The 14,332-nt window shown below is 43.0% G+C and overlaps 1 protein-coding gene across 5 annotated transcripts in view; it reads left to right on the top strand.

Moving 5' to 3' along the window:
- The window catches only part of LOC139753711 (neurotrimin-like), a 518,149-nt gene that overhangs the window by 229,697 nt on the left and 274,120 nt on the right, over positions 1-14,332 (top strand). For all 5 annotated transcript variants that reach the window (XR_011713754.1, XM_071670444.1, XM_071670445.1 and 2 more), the window contains one exon: positions 8,958-9,168. Coding sequence is in view for 4 of the 5 variants with exons in the window: in XM_071670444.1 (XP_071526545.1) it covers positions 8,958-9,168 (211 nt within the window). In the remaining variant the exon portion in view is untranslated. The remainder of the gene's footprint in view (positions 1-8,957; positions 9,169-14,332) is intronic.

Below are 14,332 nucleotides of genomic sequence, written 5' to 3'. Positions count from 1 at the left end.
ACCGTACGTTCGGTATTTAGAATTTCCTTTTTTACGAAAGTCTTCTCGTTGATCGATTCTAATGCTAATGACGAACTCCTTCCCTCCTCCTCCCCTCTTACCCCCCCAGCCCCACTTTACCTAGTTCCTGGCGACGTCCAATATCATCTAGCAGAGCGGCAGGTGGAGAGAGAGAGAGAGCGCGCGTCTCCCTCAAGAATCAAAAATAGTGAAATCATCATATTACATTTAACCTGCAAATTGGCCGCTCCAATTTTCATGAATATGAAAATTCACATCGTGGTCTTTCTATTTTTTCCCCCGCCCCATCTTCCCGTAGGAGATGATGGGCCCAGTATTTTTTTGCCCACAGAATAAGAAGGTAATGATAATGCCTTAGCCAAGGTTGGGGAAAAAATGGTGAATGACTATGTATTTGTTTATATAATTTAGAATAATGATGATATATATATATATATATATATATATATATATATATATATATATATATATATATATATATATGTATGTATATACGTAAATAGTGGCTGTTGGAAGTTAGTATGTGATATATATATATATATATATATATATATATATATATATATACACACACGAAGAAGAAGGGTGGATTTCATAGTAAAGACGGGATATCCAGTCTCGTTATGTTTCCCTTTTCTTTGGATGGAATTTGCGACTGTGATGGTTCCCTCCATCTGTCTCTTCCTCTGTCGCCCAGTCTGTCACCTGCAAGCTTGACCATTCCACGAAGTTTGCAAAAATCCGGCAGAAGACACAGTGGACATATTCCCTCCAGCTCTTGTAGTTCTTGGATCTCCGTGTGTGACGGAAGGTAAGACCTCAGTGTGGGGAGAGAGAGAGAGAGAGAGAGAGAGAGAGAGAGAGAGAGAGAGAGAGAGAGAGAGAGAGAGAGAGGATCTAGGATGTGCCAAGCGACAGGTCTTTATCCCTACAACTCTATTTCTCTATTTCTACAACTCTAGAATCGCGTTGTGATTTAGCCACACTATTTTTTTTTTCTTTTTTTTTTACTTCTTTCCCAGTGATTCTCCAGTGGTTCAATGTTCCATCTCTTTCGAGACGCACACTTTAGGGTTACTGCCACTCCCATACACTAGGGAAAAATGCATCGATTTATTTTTTTTTTTTTTCGCGTTCTTTTATATTTCTTTCGGTGAAGCAAACGGGTTTTTTGTTTTTTTTAATTCCCACGCCCTTCAAAATCTCTTATCCTAATGACGATCCTCGTCTCCTCACACACACACACACACACACACACACACACACACACACACACACACACACCTAATTCACTATCCTCCTTGATTACGTATTCCCCTTTTCTAACCTCTGACTTTTTTTTTCACTATCCGTGTTCACTGTTGTCTTATATCTACCTGTTTTTAAGTTTCGAGATCATTCCTCTGTATCTTTTTTTTTGACTATGGAGTTATAGAATTCATATTCTTTCATCGTTTGTCATAACATTATAAGATAATTTGGGTTTTCTTTGATTTTTCGTAACCATTTTTGAATGTTATTTTTTCAATCATTTTTCGTAAGAATTAAGGATTTTCATATCTTTTTGTATAATGTTTCATAACAATGTATTGTCCCATCATATTATCTATAATGTTTTATGACAATGTAAGATTCCCATTACAGTTTCTATAATGTTTCATAACATTATACGATTCCTATAACATTTTCTATAATGTGTCATAAAATTATACGATTCGTATCATATTTTCTATAATCTATCCAACTAACGATCTTCTCCCATTTTCTATGATCTTTAATTGCAGTCTGGGATTTCTGTCTTTTCCAACAATATAGAATTCTTTTTCTTCTATGATCAATCATAGAAATATAGAATTCTTATCTTTATCTCTTTATCTTTTACTGTAGTTTAGAATTGTCTTTAGTTCCCATGCATTAAAGATTTAGACATGTTATTCATTAATCATATCTTTTTTGTTTTTTTGGCCTCTTTTCCACTTCATATAGAATGACAGAAAATGTGAGTAAAGATATTTCTATTTCGGGTCATAACTCGACGAAGTAGAATGTTATTAAACGGTTTGGTGAGTTTACGAGTGTCATCCTTTTTGTCTTGATTACACAGCGAGGAGGAGAAGGAGATAGCAAGGAGAGAGAGAGAGAGAGAGAGAGAGAGAGAGAGAGAGAGAGAGAGAGAGAGAGAGAGAGACAGAGAGTTAAAGACGCGGTAATAAGTTCTCGGTAAGTCTTATCCATTATGCATACTCTGAAAGTCATGACAGTAATCAGCCTCCTTAGTAATTAATCCGAGCCAGATTTTCCTCATTAGGTTTCCACAACGAGCCGCCTCCTCCACCACCACCACCACCACCACTACACAACCACCTACACAACCACACAACCACCACACACCACCACACGACCACCCCACACACACACCACACACTTGTGTTATTGTGGTAAGGGACTTGGCTGATGCTCTGTACCGCCGTAGAATCTAAGGTTAACTGTCCCTCCGTGTCTCGTGGTTAATCCAACTTGGTCCCCGACCGACTTGGAGCATCCTAACTTTCACCGCCTCGGACATCCCCCAAACCCACACCCAGAGTTGGAAGTCCATTACTGCTGAGGACGACCCACCGCTTTCCTGAGTGAGGTGGTACCATTAGTGGCCAGGAACAGCCCCCGTCCAGGGGCGAAAGAGGATCATTTGTGGCCTTGATCATCCACCAACCCTCCCGCTTCTCCCGCATGTCGAAGACATAGAAGTGGGGGAGGCGTTGGGGGAACCAGGAGGGGACTTAACGTTGTCGAGGAGCAGTTCTATTGGAAGCGGAGGAGACTCGAGTTCGCCAAGGACGTCCCCATCCCCATGTCTCAGTGGGGACTAAGGGTAGTGAGGGACCATCCTCAATAGAGACAGTGGGGACTGGTGATGGTCGAGATCCCCCTTCCTCTGTTCCACGGGGAGTGGAAACCCTTACGACATGGGGGGACTGGTAGTAACCTCGCTCCCCTCCTGTGCCCTGGAGAGTGCAGACAGTTACTGGACCAGGTGGAGGGGAAGCCCTTATCTGAGAGAGCAGTAACTGAGGAGTGTTATTAAGTACGGGGTAAGTGATGTTTCTAGAGGGGGAGGGAGTTATTAAAGGTGTATGTCTCGACGTTACTATGGCAAACAAGGGTGTGTGAGAGAGAAAATGGGTGAGAGTGAGAGAGTGTGTGTGTGTGTGAGAGAGAGTGAGAGTGAGAGAGAGAGAGAGAGAGAGAGAGAGAGAGAGAGAGAGAGAGAGGAGAGTAACAGTGAATTTGCAGGATTTGCTACTCCTCATAATTCGCTGTTCCCTCCCCCCACGACTCGCTACCCGTCGTGACTCGCTACTCCCCATAACTCATTGCTCTTAACTCGCTACCCTTCGAGGACTCTCAACATTCCACACGACTCACTAAATCCTCTGACTTGCCCTTTGGCCCACAACTCTTCGTTCCCTCCAAAACTCACCATTCCGGGGCACAAACATCCTTCACTGTAGAACTCACAGAGGCAAACATTCGTTATAAAGCTACAGCAATACTTTCGAAAGAAACAATACGAATGAATGTGGCCTTTGGATTCCCTTCCTCCTCCCCCATCCCTGTTGACAAGGAGGGGGGCGTAGGGTGATCTTTCTTTCGTTCTGACTCTAAAGGCGACTCCATAACGAGCCTATGTATGAGCCTCGATGTTTTATAACCGGGAGTACTCGCGTATTTGAGCAGCCGGACCCATTACGAAGGTCAACTGTAGAGATGGGGGGGTTATGATTGTATACTTTCCCGTACAAGTCCACTTACCCTTGTATGTGTTTGTCTATCTGCTCACCTCCTTGTGAATCTAATCTTTCATGTAACTATCTATCTGACCTCGTACCGATCTCTCTATCTGCTTTGCTATCAGTCATCCATCCGCTTGCCCATCCGTCCATCCTCATGGTTACCTATCTCTCTGTGTCTACTTGCTTAAGCATCTATCTTCCTTTCTGCTATCCTATCCATCCATCTTCCTGCTTACCTATCCATCCATCTGTCTATCGGTTCATCCCGTCCATCTATCGACTCACTCATATATCCGCCCAGTCACGCACTTTGCTCGTTGAACCACCAAGAATATCTACCATAAAAGGCGAAACAGCGATAAAGAAGAGAATAAAGAAGAAGAAGGAGAATAGGAGGACTAGGAGGAGGAGGAAGAAGAAGAGGAAGAAGAGGATCAGGACATAGAGGAGAGTGATGGAGATGTCTCCACTGATGATGCCATTTCCTCATATGTCTTCCTGGACAAAACTCAAATATTTGGCCTCCCGGCTCAGCCCACTGATGACTTCCCTGTTAGAGACGATGGCACCAGCTGGTGCCTTCCCACCGCACAGGCAGCTACGCACCGCATCTCCGCTACCAGGGACACACACCCACCCGGTCCCAAACCCACCCTCCAATGCTATATCAGCCTTTCCAGCGCGTTTCCTTCGGCTAAGAATATTGCGGCTGTCTTAGCCTTTCCGTTGTCCGTCAGCTTCCGCGGCCCCAGCCAGTGGGTAATGCCTTGCTAACGTAACTCTTAGGCCACTACCAGATCTACAGATAGTTTGCTGTGGTGAATTCCGCAGCTTCGACTGTTCCGTTACTTCTTCTTTAGCTTTGTAGTATATTGCTCAGTCCTCATCGAAGTCTGCGTTTGTACCGGATGCCTCCCTCAGCTAAAGCAAATTCTTGTTTACAGAAAAAAAAAAAACACGTCTGTCGTATGCTATCCATTCCTGCTGTCTTTACATACAGTATTACTCAGACCTTTTGGACTGCAGTGAGGCAAGGACACAGGGCTCCATTCCGGCACAGACCACAAACATTCCGACGTTTTCTGTAACCCGCAGAACGGAGGAGCGACGCCAGGAGTACCCTCCAAGGCGGGGGCTGGAGTTACATTGTTTACCTGCTGTAATGGGGTCGTTTCAGCAGCCACTGTAATCGCCTGCGTGCGTGCTGGCTGGTACGGTAGCCTGATTGTACAGTACTTCGCTCAGTCCGGTTCTATTTTCACACGGGGGGAAAAAAGGGAAAAGATTTACGATGGTGTTACGTTTTTTTTTTCCCCCAGTTTATTCCTCGATCTGTTGTTGGCGGTTGTTGAGTTCATTGCCTTTAATTCTAACGAAGTCGATCGTTTTTTTATTATGATTTCACAGAACTTATATAAGATCGTGGTTGATATCCCTCTTGTTTAATTGGTCCAATCATCTTTATTCTATCGTCTTAAGAATTGATCTAATGCGATTAATCATGTTTACGCTAGAGATGTCAGAGGCGTAGATTCGATATGATATCGAGATAATGGAGCGGTAGAGAAGCAATGGATTTTAAGAGGATGTGAGAGGATTCATTGGGATTACATAGGATCGAAAGTTGGTGTCATTACCAATTTCATCTTCCATCGTAAGATTATTCTTTGTCTCCTAAAGCAACGGCTCGTGTCAGTGCATGGAATTCCATTAACTTTTTTTTCTCCCACTTCTATTTTTTATATTCCACTGGAACATCATTTTCCCCCCGTTATTGCTTTTAGTATTGCGTTTTTAGGAATTGTAATCTGTAAACGTGATCTCCTCGTCTGTCATGCTTAAGGCGGTGTGTGCCACTGGACCCCGCTTGGATGGGGGAGTGGAAAATGCTCCCACACACACACACACACACACACACACACACACACACACACACACACACACACACACCTTTCTAAACTGATTTTCTTCTTCTTTCGTAAAAAAAAAAAAGAAAAAAGAAACGATCGTTTTATCATACGCCATCCCAGTAAATACTACTAGTTTTATTTTTTCTTTGGCTTTTGTGCTTCTTGCCAGATAGCTACGGAGTCCTTCAAGCCTCCCAGGTCTTAGCACAAACACTGTACGATCCATGGCTGCAAAAGTTTCCATCAAAGATTAAAAAAAAAAAAAAGATTCAAATATTCCGTTTGATTTGGATATTTTTTTCCCCTCCCTCTTCCTCCCTTTGATAATGAAAGAAAAACAGAAAACTTTTATCCACATGTGCTTCGCAGTTCCTCTGTTCCCTGAGAACGGAAGTAAACAAAATCCTGGTTTACATAGTTTGCCTTACCTCGCCTGCAAACACACCCACCACGGCTGGAGGGGGTGAGGGGTGGATGGGTGGGTGTTTAGATAATGAGACCTTTGATAGCGGACGGAGATAATGTAATTTCATGTGACCTTCTGGGTACGAAGTGATTAGAGAAATAAACTTTAAATGTAATCCCATCACACTCACCGAATCTCAGTCAGCCTCTCCTATTACCGTCATTCCGAATGAATGTGATCAAAATTATTTACCATCTCTTGTTGATTCTGTTTTTTACGAGTATCCCTTAAATTGTTTTCTCTGATTATAACTCTGTAAAGCAAATGTTTTATCTATTTCAGGAAATAGATTGGTTGATGTAAATAAGCATGATAGCCAAGTGCTAGAATCTATTTATTATAGATTTTGGCAACCTCAGATATACGAACAAATAGAAATTGTTCGAATGAATATCTCGCAAACATAAAAAAAAAAAAGAGAGAGGGAAATATCTTAGATTTCATCTCTCTGTCAAGATTATTTACAGGAAGATACATAACCCAGATTTGCGTCTATATTTCTATATTTATGACCTCATATTCTCTAGGCTACATCTAGCGAGTAATTTTTAGCTTCTTCCCTAAATCTAGCCACACACGAAGTTCGGGAGGAAGGAAGAATGGCATGGTAGCGATGACAAGAAGGATAGCGTGGTACATTATAGAGTCGTTCATGAATGGAAATAGAGTCATGGAGTGCATGACAGCAGGTGAGGGTACGATGGAGGTGTGGGCTCTGATCCAGCGACTCTGGGCGTCGGATGAACCATGAACCAGCGCTGACCAGGGACGGTGGGAACTGTGAAGCAGTGACACAGCACCCAAGGAATTGTGAACCAGCGACCAGAGACGCTGGGGAACTGTGAACCAGCGACCAGATACGCTGGGGAACTGTGAACCAGCGACCAGATACGCTGGGGAACTGTGAACCAGCGACCAGAGACGCTGGGGAACTGTGAACCAGCTACCTGGGACGCTGGGGAACTGTGAACCAGCGACCAGATACGCTGGGGAACTGTGAACCAGCTACCTGGGACGCTGGGGAACTGTGAACCAGCGACCAGATACGCTGGGAACTGTGAACCAGCTACCTGGGACGCTGGGGAACTGTGAACCAGCTACCTGGGACGCTGGGGAACTGTGAACCAGCTACCTGGGACGCTGGTGAACTGTGAACCCGTAACTTTGGTCGCTGGGAACTATGACCAAACGACCCAAGGCGCTGGGGCGCTAATGTTACCCTTCAATAGCCCTGCTAGTAGCACATCCACTAGTGGAGCACACAGCATCCTCCACTAACCTCACAAGTAGCCCCACGCCCGCCAGTGGGGCTTATAGCGTCCTCCTGCAGCCCCAGGGGTAACATTGTGGGTTCCGTTAGTCACAACGATTTTTCTCGTTTTTTATCCAAAAGCTGCCGGTATATATATATATATATATATATATATATATATATATATATATATATATATATATATATATATATATATATATATATATTCGAGGACGGGATATTCATCCTAAATTCACCTTTCTTTTTTTTCACAAGCACATAATACTATATTTTGCGATTCTATTTTATCGTCTCTAAAAATATACGAAAAGGCCTTGTTAATCCTCTGTCAATTACGAGGGTGACGCGTCTGCCTTTGTTAGATCATAGTTTTTACCCCGGAGTCGAATTAGCAACGTGATCATTCAATAGCAATCTCACTCTACAAAGCATAATGCATACATTAAGCATCAGCCAATGTTTAGTTTAAGTCTTTAATTTGATTTAGAAATTACCCCCTGACCTTATGCCTTGTCAGGTGAATGCAGGGAATCATGGAGATTTTTTAACTTTTTGATTTGCCTTGTTTTATGACACTTCAAATGTGGCTGTGACTATCAATTATTTTCGTTAAGAATCTATCTATCTTCGGTGTAACATATCTGTACCTTCGTTACAAAATATGTTCGGTTGTAGAACGGAATATATTTAGCTGTGATTACATGCCATATCACACCTAAACTCATTCACCACGTACCCTAAGATAATATCTATGTAATTCTGGTACATAATCTCTTTCACTGTATCACGAAATGTACTTAATGTTTCGATCATTACCTACACGACACTGGTATAGAATGTTTTAAACTCTGGCTCAGACACTGTTTCTTTGAGGCGCGGAAATAGTAACTGAAATGCAGGTGGGAATGTCCGTAGACTTTTTCAGCCGCCATGTGTATTGTTGTGTGGGGTTGCAATACCCACATAGACTTTCCGGTGTGTTTTAAACGTCGGCGAACTTTCATGCAAAGGTGGTTAGCAAATTCCTATACTTTTTTAACTTGTTTGTGTTAGTGTTGGTAAAAGAGAGTTTTTAGATGCGTAATCTATATCAATTTTTATTGTTTTTTGGTTGGTTTAATGAACTTTGTGTATTATAAAGCGTAGATCTATTATTTCTTTGGGTGGTTGCGAAGTGGTATATTTCGTCCGTACACTTACCTAATACGATAATGAAGTGGTTTACTAATGTTCATTGGTTTATCTCATGCCATTACGAAGTGGTTTAATCCAATGCGTGGATAGAACTCACGCGCGTTTATGCAGTGGTTTCATACAGCCTACAGATCTGTTGAATGAATCTAAATGGGTAATACAGCAGAAGTATCTCTTACCTATTATAACCCCATTACTATTATCATCATTCCAACTGTGTTTCCTTTGCAGGGTGATGTATTCACGAACGTTGCAACACGCCACCCCTTCTTCTAATTCCTCCCCACCCCCCTCCTCAGGTCACCTGGCTGCGGAAACGGGATGCACACGTCTTGACGGTGGGCCTCTTCTCCTACACCACGGACCAGAGGTTCACAGCCCTGCACTCGGAGGGATCTCCAGACTGGGTGCTCAAGATCACTAGCCCTCAGCCGAGGGATTCCGGGACGTACGAGTGCCAGGTATCCACCGAACCCAAGATCTCCAAATCTTTCATCCTCAATGTTGTCGGTGAGTTAGCTAGGGAGGAAGGGGTCTTACTGGCTCTCCTGGTGGAGTCTTGACGTAAACCCTGAACATGATTAAGCTAATGGGTAGTTCAGTAGTTTCCCTTATGTCTAATGGGATGATTACGATCGAGGATCTTAATGGTTACCGGTGAAATCTTGATATAATCCCTCAATATAGTTGAGCTTATGGGTAATTCAGTAGTTTCCCTTATGTCTAATGGGATGATTAAGATCAAGGATCTTAATGGCTACTGGTGAAATTATAATATAATCCCTCAATAGAGTTGATCTAATGGGTAGTTCAGTAGTTTTTCTCCTATCCGATGGTGCGATTACTGCTAGGGTGTCAGTTTTATGGTTTAGATTTAACGATTATCAGAATCGTCACCGATGATTCATGGCTTAATTATCTCCCCGTAAATATAAATGAGTTACAATTAACGGTTGATTACTGGACTGCAGGGCCCGCCGGCTTCTGTTGGAGACTCTAGCTCTGTGAGGGATTTTATCATAACGATATTAAGGTATTATCATTGTGGTTTGGGAGGAATTTGATTCATTTTCCATCAACAGCATCGGATTAATATGTGTTGTTTCCAGTGTGTTTAGGCACCAGGTGAAACGCTTTGTGTGTGTGTGTGTGTGTGTGTGGGTGTCTGTGTCTTTGTGGGAGAGACAGACAGACAGACATACAGCGACTGAGAGAGAGAGAGAGAGAGAGAGAGAGAGAGAGAGAGAGAGAGAGAGAGAGAGAGAGAGAGAGAGAGAGAGAGAGAGAGAGATGACTTCCCTACGTGTATCCCAATCTCTTTCTCCGTTCATGATAGAGAGAGAGACAGTAAGACGACATACACAAAAGATCTCACCCGTCCTTTTTCTATAGCCCTTGTGGCAAGACAGAAGCCCCTGGGTGAAGTAGAATCCGTCAGCCTTCCTTTGCCACCCGGTGAAACCCAGTGTACCACAGATCTCTCTCTCTCTCTCTCTCTCTCTCTCTCTCTCTCTCTCTCTCTCTCTCTCTCTCTCTCTCTCTCCCCCTTCCACAGTCTTGCCTACACACACTCCCATCTCCAAGGGTCCTTTTCTTTTTCGTAACCCGCCACAGACCTCGCCCGTTCCCTAATTGTGTTACCCCCCCCCCCCCCTCCCCCCCGTCGCATACATTAAAGAAGCTCCCAGCTGATTAGAGGTCATCTTGCAACGTGACCTTAAGATGAGAAGTTCGTCCCCCAACACAGGTGCACTGGATGGAATGCAGTCTGTCTCTCTGTCTGTCCAATTCAACTAATCCCAAACGCAGAAGACGGGTCTTAGGCTGTCTCGTGTCACTCTCTCTCGAGAGAGAGAGGGAGCGAGCCGGATGGACTCACTGCTATATACTAAATCAATGGAGCAATATCAGTAAATTTTCTGATACGAAATAGAAAATGAATGATGAGGACAATATTATAACGTGTGTCTCATTTTTTTTTTCGGTAATTCATGAATCGTGTACAAATTTTTCATGAGGATTATCTTCATATAATCTGTATATTAAGACCTGTGTCTTTTTTTTTTATTCAAATTCATTTTTTTACGATTTTGATATTATGGGCAGTATCACATGAGGTTAAGGAAATATAATGATAATTCCATAATGTTCTTGGGGGGGAAAAATAATTCATGATATGAGATGAAGAATTATATATGAGTATTTGTATGAGCCGGTGAGGTGAGCGAGTTTGTCTCTTTATCATATTACATTTTGTGAGCAGAGGAAGAGAGAGAGAGAGAGAGAGAGAGAGAGAGAGAGAGAGAGAGAGAGAGAGAGAGAGAGAGAGAGAGAGAGAGACAGACAGACAGACAGACAGACAGAGACCGAGAGACAGAAACACAGACAGACAGAGAATAAGAAATTAAAAAGGGGAAAGAGAGAGGGAGAGAGAGACAGACAGAGACACAGAGAGAGACATACAGACAGACAGAGACCGAGAGACAGAAAGACAGACAGACAGAGAATAAGAAATTGAAAAGGGGAAAGAGAGAGGGATAAACAATGAAGAGCAGAAGTGGGAGCCTCAACTGAGGGCTATCTTATGTGTGTGTAATCATTTACTTGTATGGTAAATGGAGGGAGTGGGGGTGGTGGGGTTCCGTACTCGTATATGTATGTATGTGTGTGTGTGTGTGTGTGTGTGTGTGTGTGTGTGTGTGTGTAAGCGCGCTTGTCGCAGAAAAGCGACAGAGACGAAGAGGCAGACAGGGTGAATTATGCATTTTACACTGTGCAAACAGAAGTTTACAAGAATGATGTTTGTTTCGAAAATAGCCGTTTTGCATAGTCTACTACACCCAGTGGGGTGTATTTGTCAATACTCTGGGTGTATCCTGGGCTTTGCGGTGCACTATATCATGCAATATTCAACCCCATTTTAATATCAGAGAATTTAAAAGTCCGTTTATGTTGGCTGTTGAATAGGAGAATATGAAGCCAATTATTATTTTTTTTACTCTCTTTTACTCTTACTTTTTTTTTCATGTATACGCTGTTACTTGAATCGCCTACTTTGGTCTAAGTACTTTATGTATATATATATATATATATATATATATATATATATATATATATATATATATGTGTGTGTGTGTGTGTGTGTATTTATTCATCTATCTGTCAATCTATTTTCTCGTATTCATTATTTCGATCCACCTGCCCGGAGCCGCCCATCTTGCTTTCCCGCTTACGCCATCCCTTTGGTGAGGATGTTCACCACATCCATATATACACATATGACACAGGCCAAGCCCTCCTCCTCGCCACAGGACCTCGCCTGAAGTACACCTTCGACCCGAAGTCCTCAAGACAACTGATTACCTCCCCAAGCACAGCCAATCCTACCACACCTTCCTACACCGGACGATGGAGGGTAAATTTCCCTCACCCTCCCACTCCCTCCCTCATGATTTGACTGCAGACTGATGGTCTTCTCGCCACATAGGGTAGAGAACGGGAGCGGGGAGGGGTCTGCTGCAGAATAAACACCTACCACCTCCTCACCTGCAGCCGACGGAGGTAGTCCTACTGCGTGTGATACGGACAGGTCCTGCGCATGAGGGCACTACCGTACAGCAGCTGCGGCAGACAGAGGTGTTCCCCCACCACATCTGCCGCAGACGGAGACTCCTCCACCACATATGCCGCAGGAGGATGCACTCTCCACCACATTTCCCATAGACAGAGACGCTTCTGCCACAGTATAAGAGTGAACTATCCTTAGGACCTCACTGTTCACCAATTCTGCCCTGTTACACTCCCTGAAAATCTTTTGTTTTCTCTTCAGTTCTCGTTTCTTATTGGTTTCAAGACAAAGAGACGAATCAAACCTTATAAGTGACCTGAATTTCCATTCCCCTGCACTACGGGTTTACCATAGATTATGCCGGAAGCCGTAAGGGCAAATGACAGGTCACTGCAAGCCAGAGGGCTGGCTCTCCTCCAAAGCCCCTACTTCAAGGCATTTAGAAGTGATGATCAATAGGAGTAGGAGCCCCAAGGAGTAATGGATCTAATTAGTACCTCAAGTACAAGTATAGTAACTGGGAAAGCTAGATGAAAGAAGACCTGTTAGTCTACGACGAGGTTATGTGCTGGAGGACAGTAATAGAACGTTCCTATTCTTTACAGACGGAAAGAGAATAGTGAAGCAGAAGGCTCTTTCGCTCGCTTTGTCAAGTGGAAACTGTTCCCCTTTTCACCCTGAGGTAAATTCATGTGTATGTTAGTTTTTGGCTACATCTCAGCAGTCACTCTACCTGCTCTCTTCTCAAAAGATCATTCTTACGTAGACTGAATCAAAAACACTGACATGAACATCTACAAAAGCGCCGTATATCTGATGATATTCTACACGAATTCGACCTTCCGTATTACCAAATAATCAAAGAACTTTTCTTAACCATCCAGAGGCTGATTAAACAAAGCCTCGTCCTATATTTGAGCAGTAAACAGAACTTCGATAGACCAACAGTACAGATGCTGGTACCAAAAGCAAGGACGGGTTTTACATCAACGTCTATAAGCCAACAACTTCAGTCGGCGTTTCATGCCTCCACCTTATGATGAAAACGAGGATCAATTTCCCTTGATGAACTTATCAAAATGATTTCTGGATCATTTAGATTAAACTGTGTAAAAGACGACTTATATGTGTGTGTGTGTGTATATATATATATATATATATATATATATATATATATATATATATATATATATATATATATATATATATCCACTTCATCCCATTTGGCTCGATTGTTATTCAATATCCAGATAAAAGTAGTAATCAAGAGAACAGAGAGAGAGAGAGAGAGAGAGAGAGAGAGAGAGAGAGAGAGAGAGAGAGAGAGAGAGAGAGAGACGGAGGGAAGAAAAAACTAACAAGTGGCGTCATTTCACTTCTGACAAAGTTCACAGACCAGAGAGAGAGATTGAGACGCCCAAAGAAGGTGACACTTGGTCTGCCGTAAGACAAGGACGGATTACCCCTCACACCCGGGTAATGATGATCAAAACTGACACGGGAGAACATACACACGTTCAGAGACATGTGTTGTATGTTAGATGTGAACATTTCCCGTGATGGTAACATGTTTTTTTTTAGGTATTCGTCCTATGGAAGTTTCACTTCCAACCTCAGATAAGACACAGCTTGATCAAGAGAGGCAGAAATCCCTTGCCTTTCTAGGTAACCCCCTTTTCCCACAGCTACCTCCCTCCTGTCTCTGGCACTGAAGCCAGATAAGGAGGTTGAGGGCAGAGGGCACGATTCCCAAGCCACAGGGAGAGCTTGGGTCGAACCCATAGGAGATGGCACAGGGCACACAGAGATGTGGCTCAGTGTACCAGCTCTGCCAGGACGGTGGCTGAATCTCACAGGACATAAACCACTGAAAAATGTCATACTACGTAGATCTGCAAACAGAATAAGCAAAGAGATGTGGAAAGATATAATGAATCACTTTTTTGGTTTTTCCATGAGGAATGTCAGGGAGGGCGATCGGGATGGAGAATATTATACTCATAATGGAAAGTTGACGAAGGAGAATAGTCTAGTGTTTGTTCCGTTTATAAAAGAGGAATTCTACCGATACAATGAGCTGCGTCGCTTAATATTACAAACACCTTT

This window comes from Panulirus ornatus, chromosome 15 (genome assembly GCF_036320965.1).
Source record: "Panulirus ornatus isolate Po-2019 chromosome 15, ASM3632096v1, whole genome shotgun sequence".
Classification (NCBI taxonomy): domain Eukaryota; kingdom Metazoa; phylum Arthropoda; class Malacostraca; order Decapoda; family Palinuridae; genus Panulirus; species Panulirus ornatus.
The sequence above is the reverse complement of the archived record's forward strand: the minus strand, read 5'-3'. Positions and strand labels throughout refer to the sequence as shown.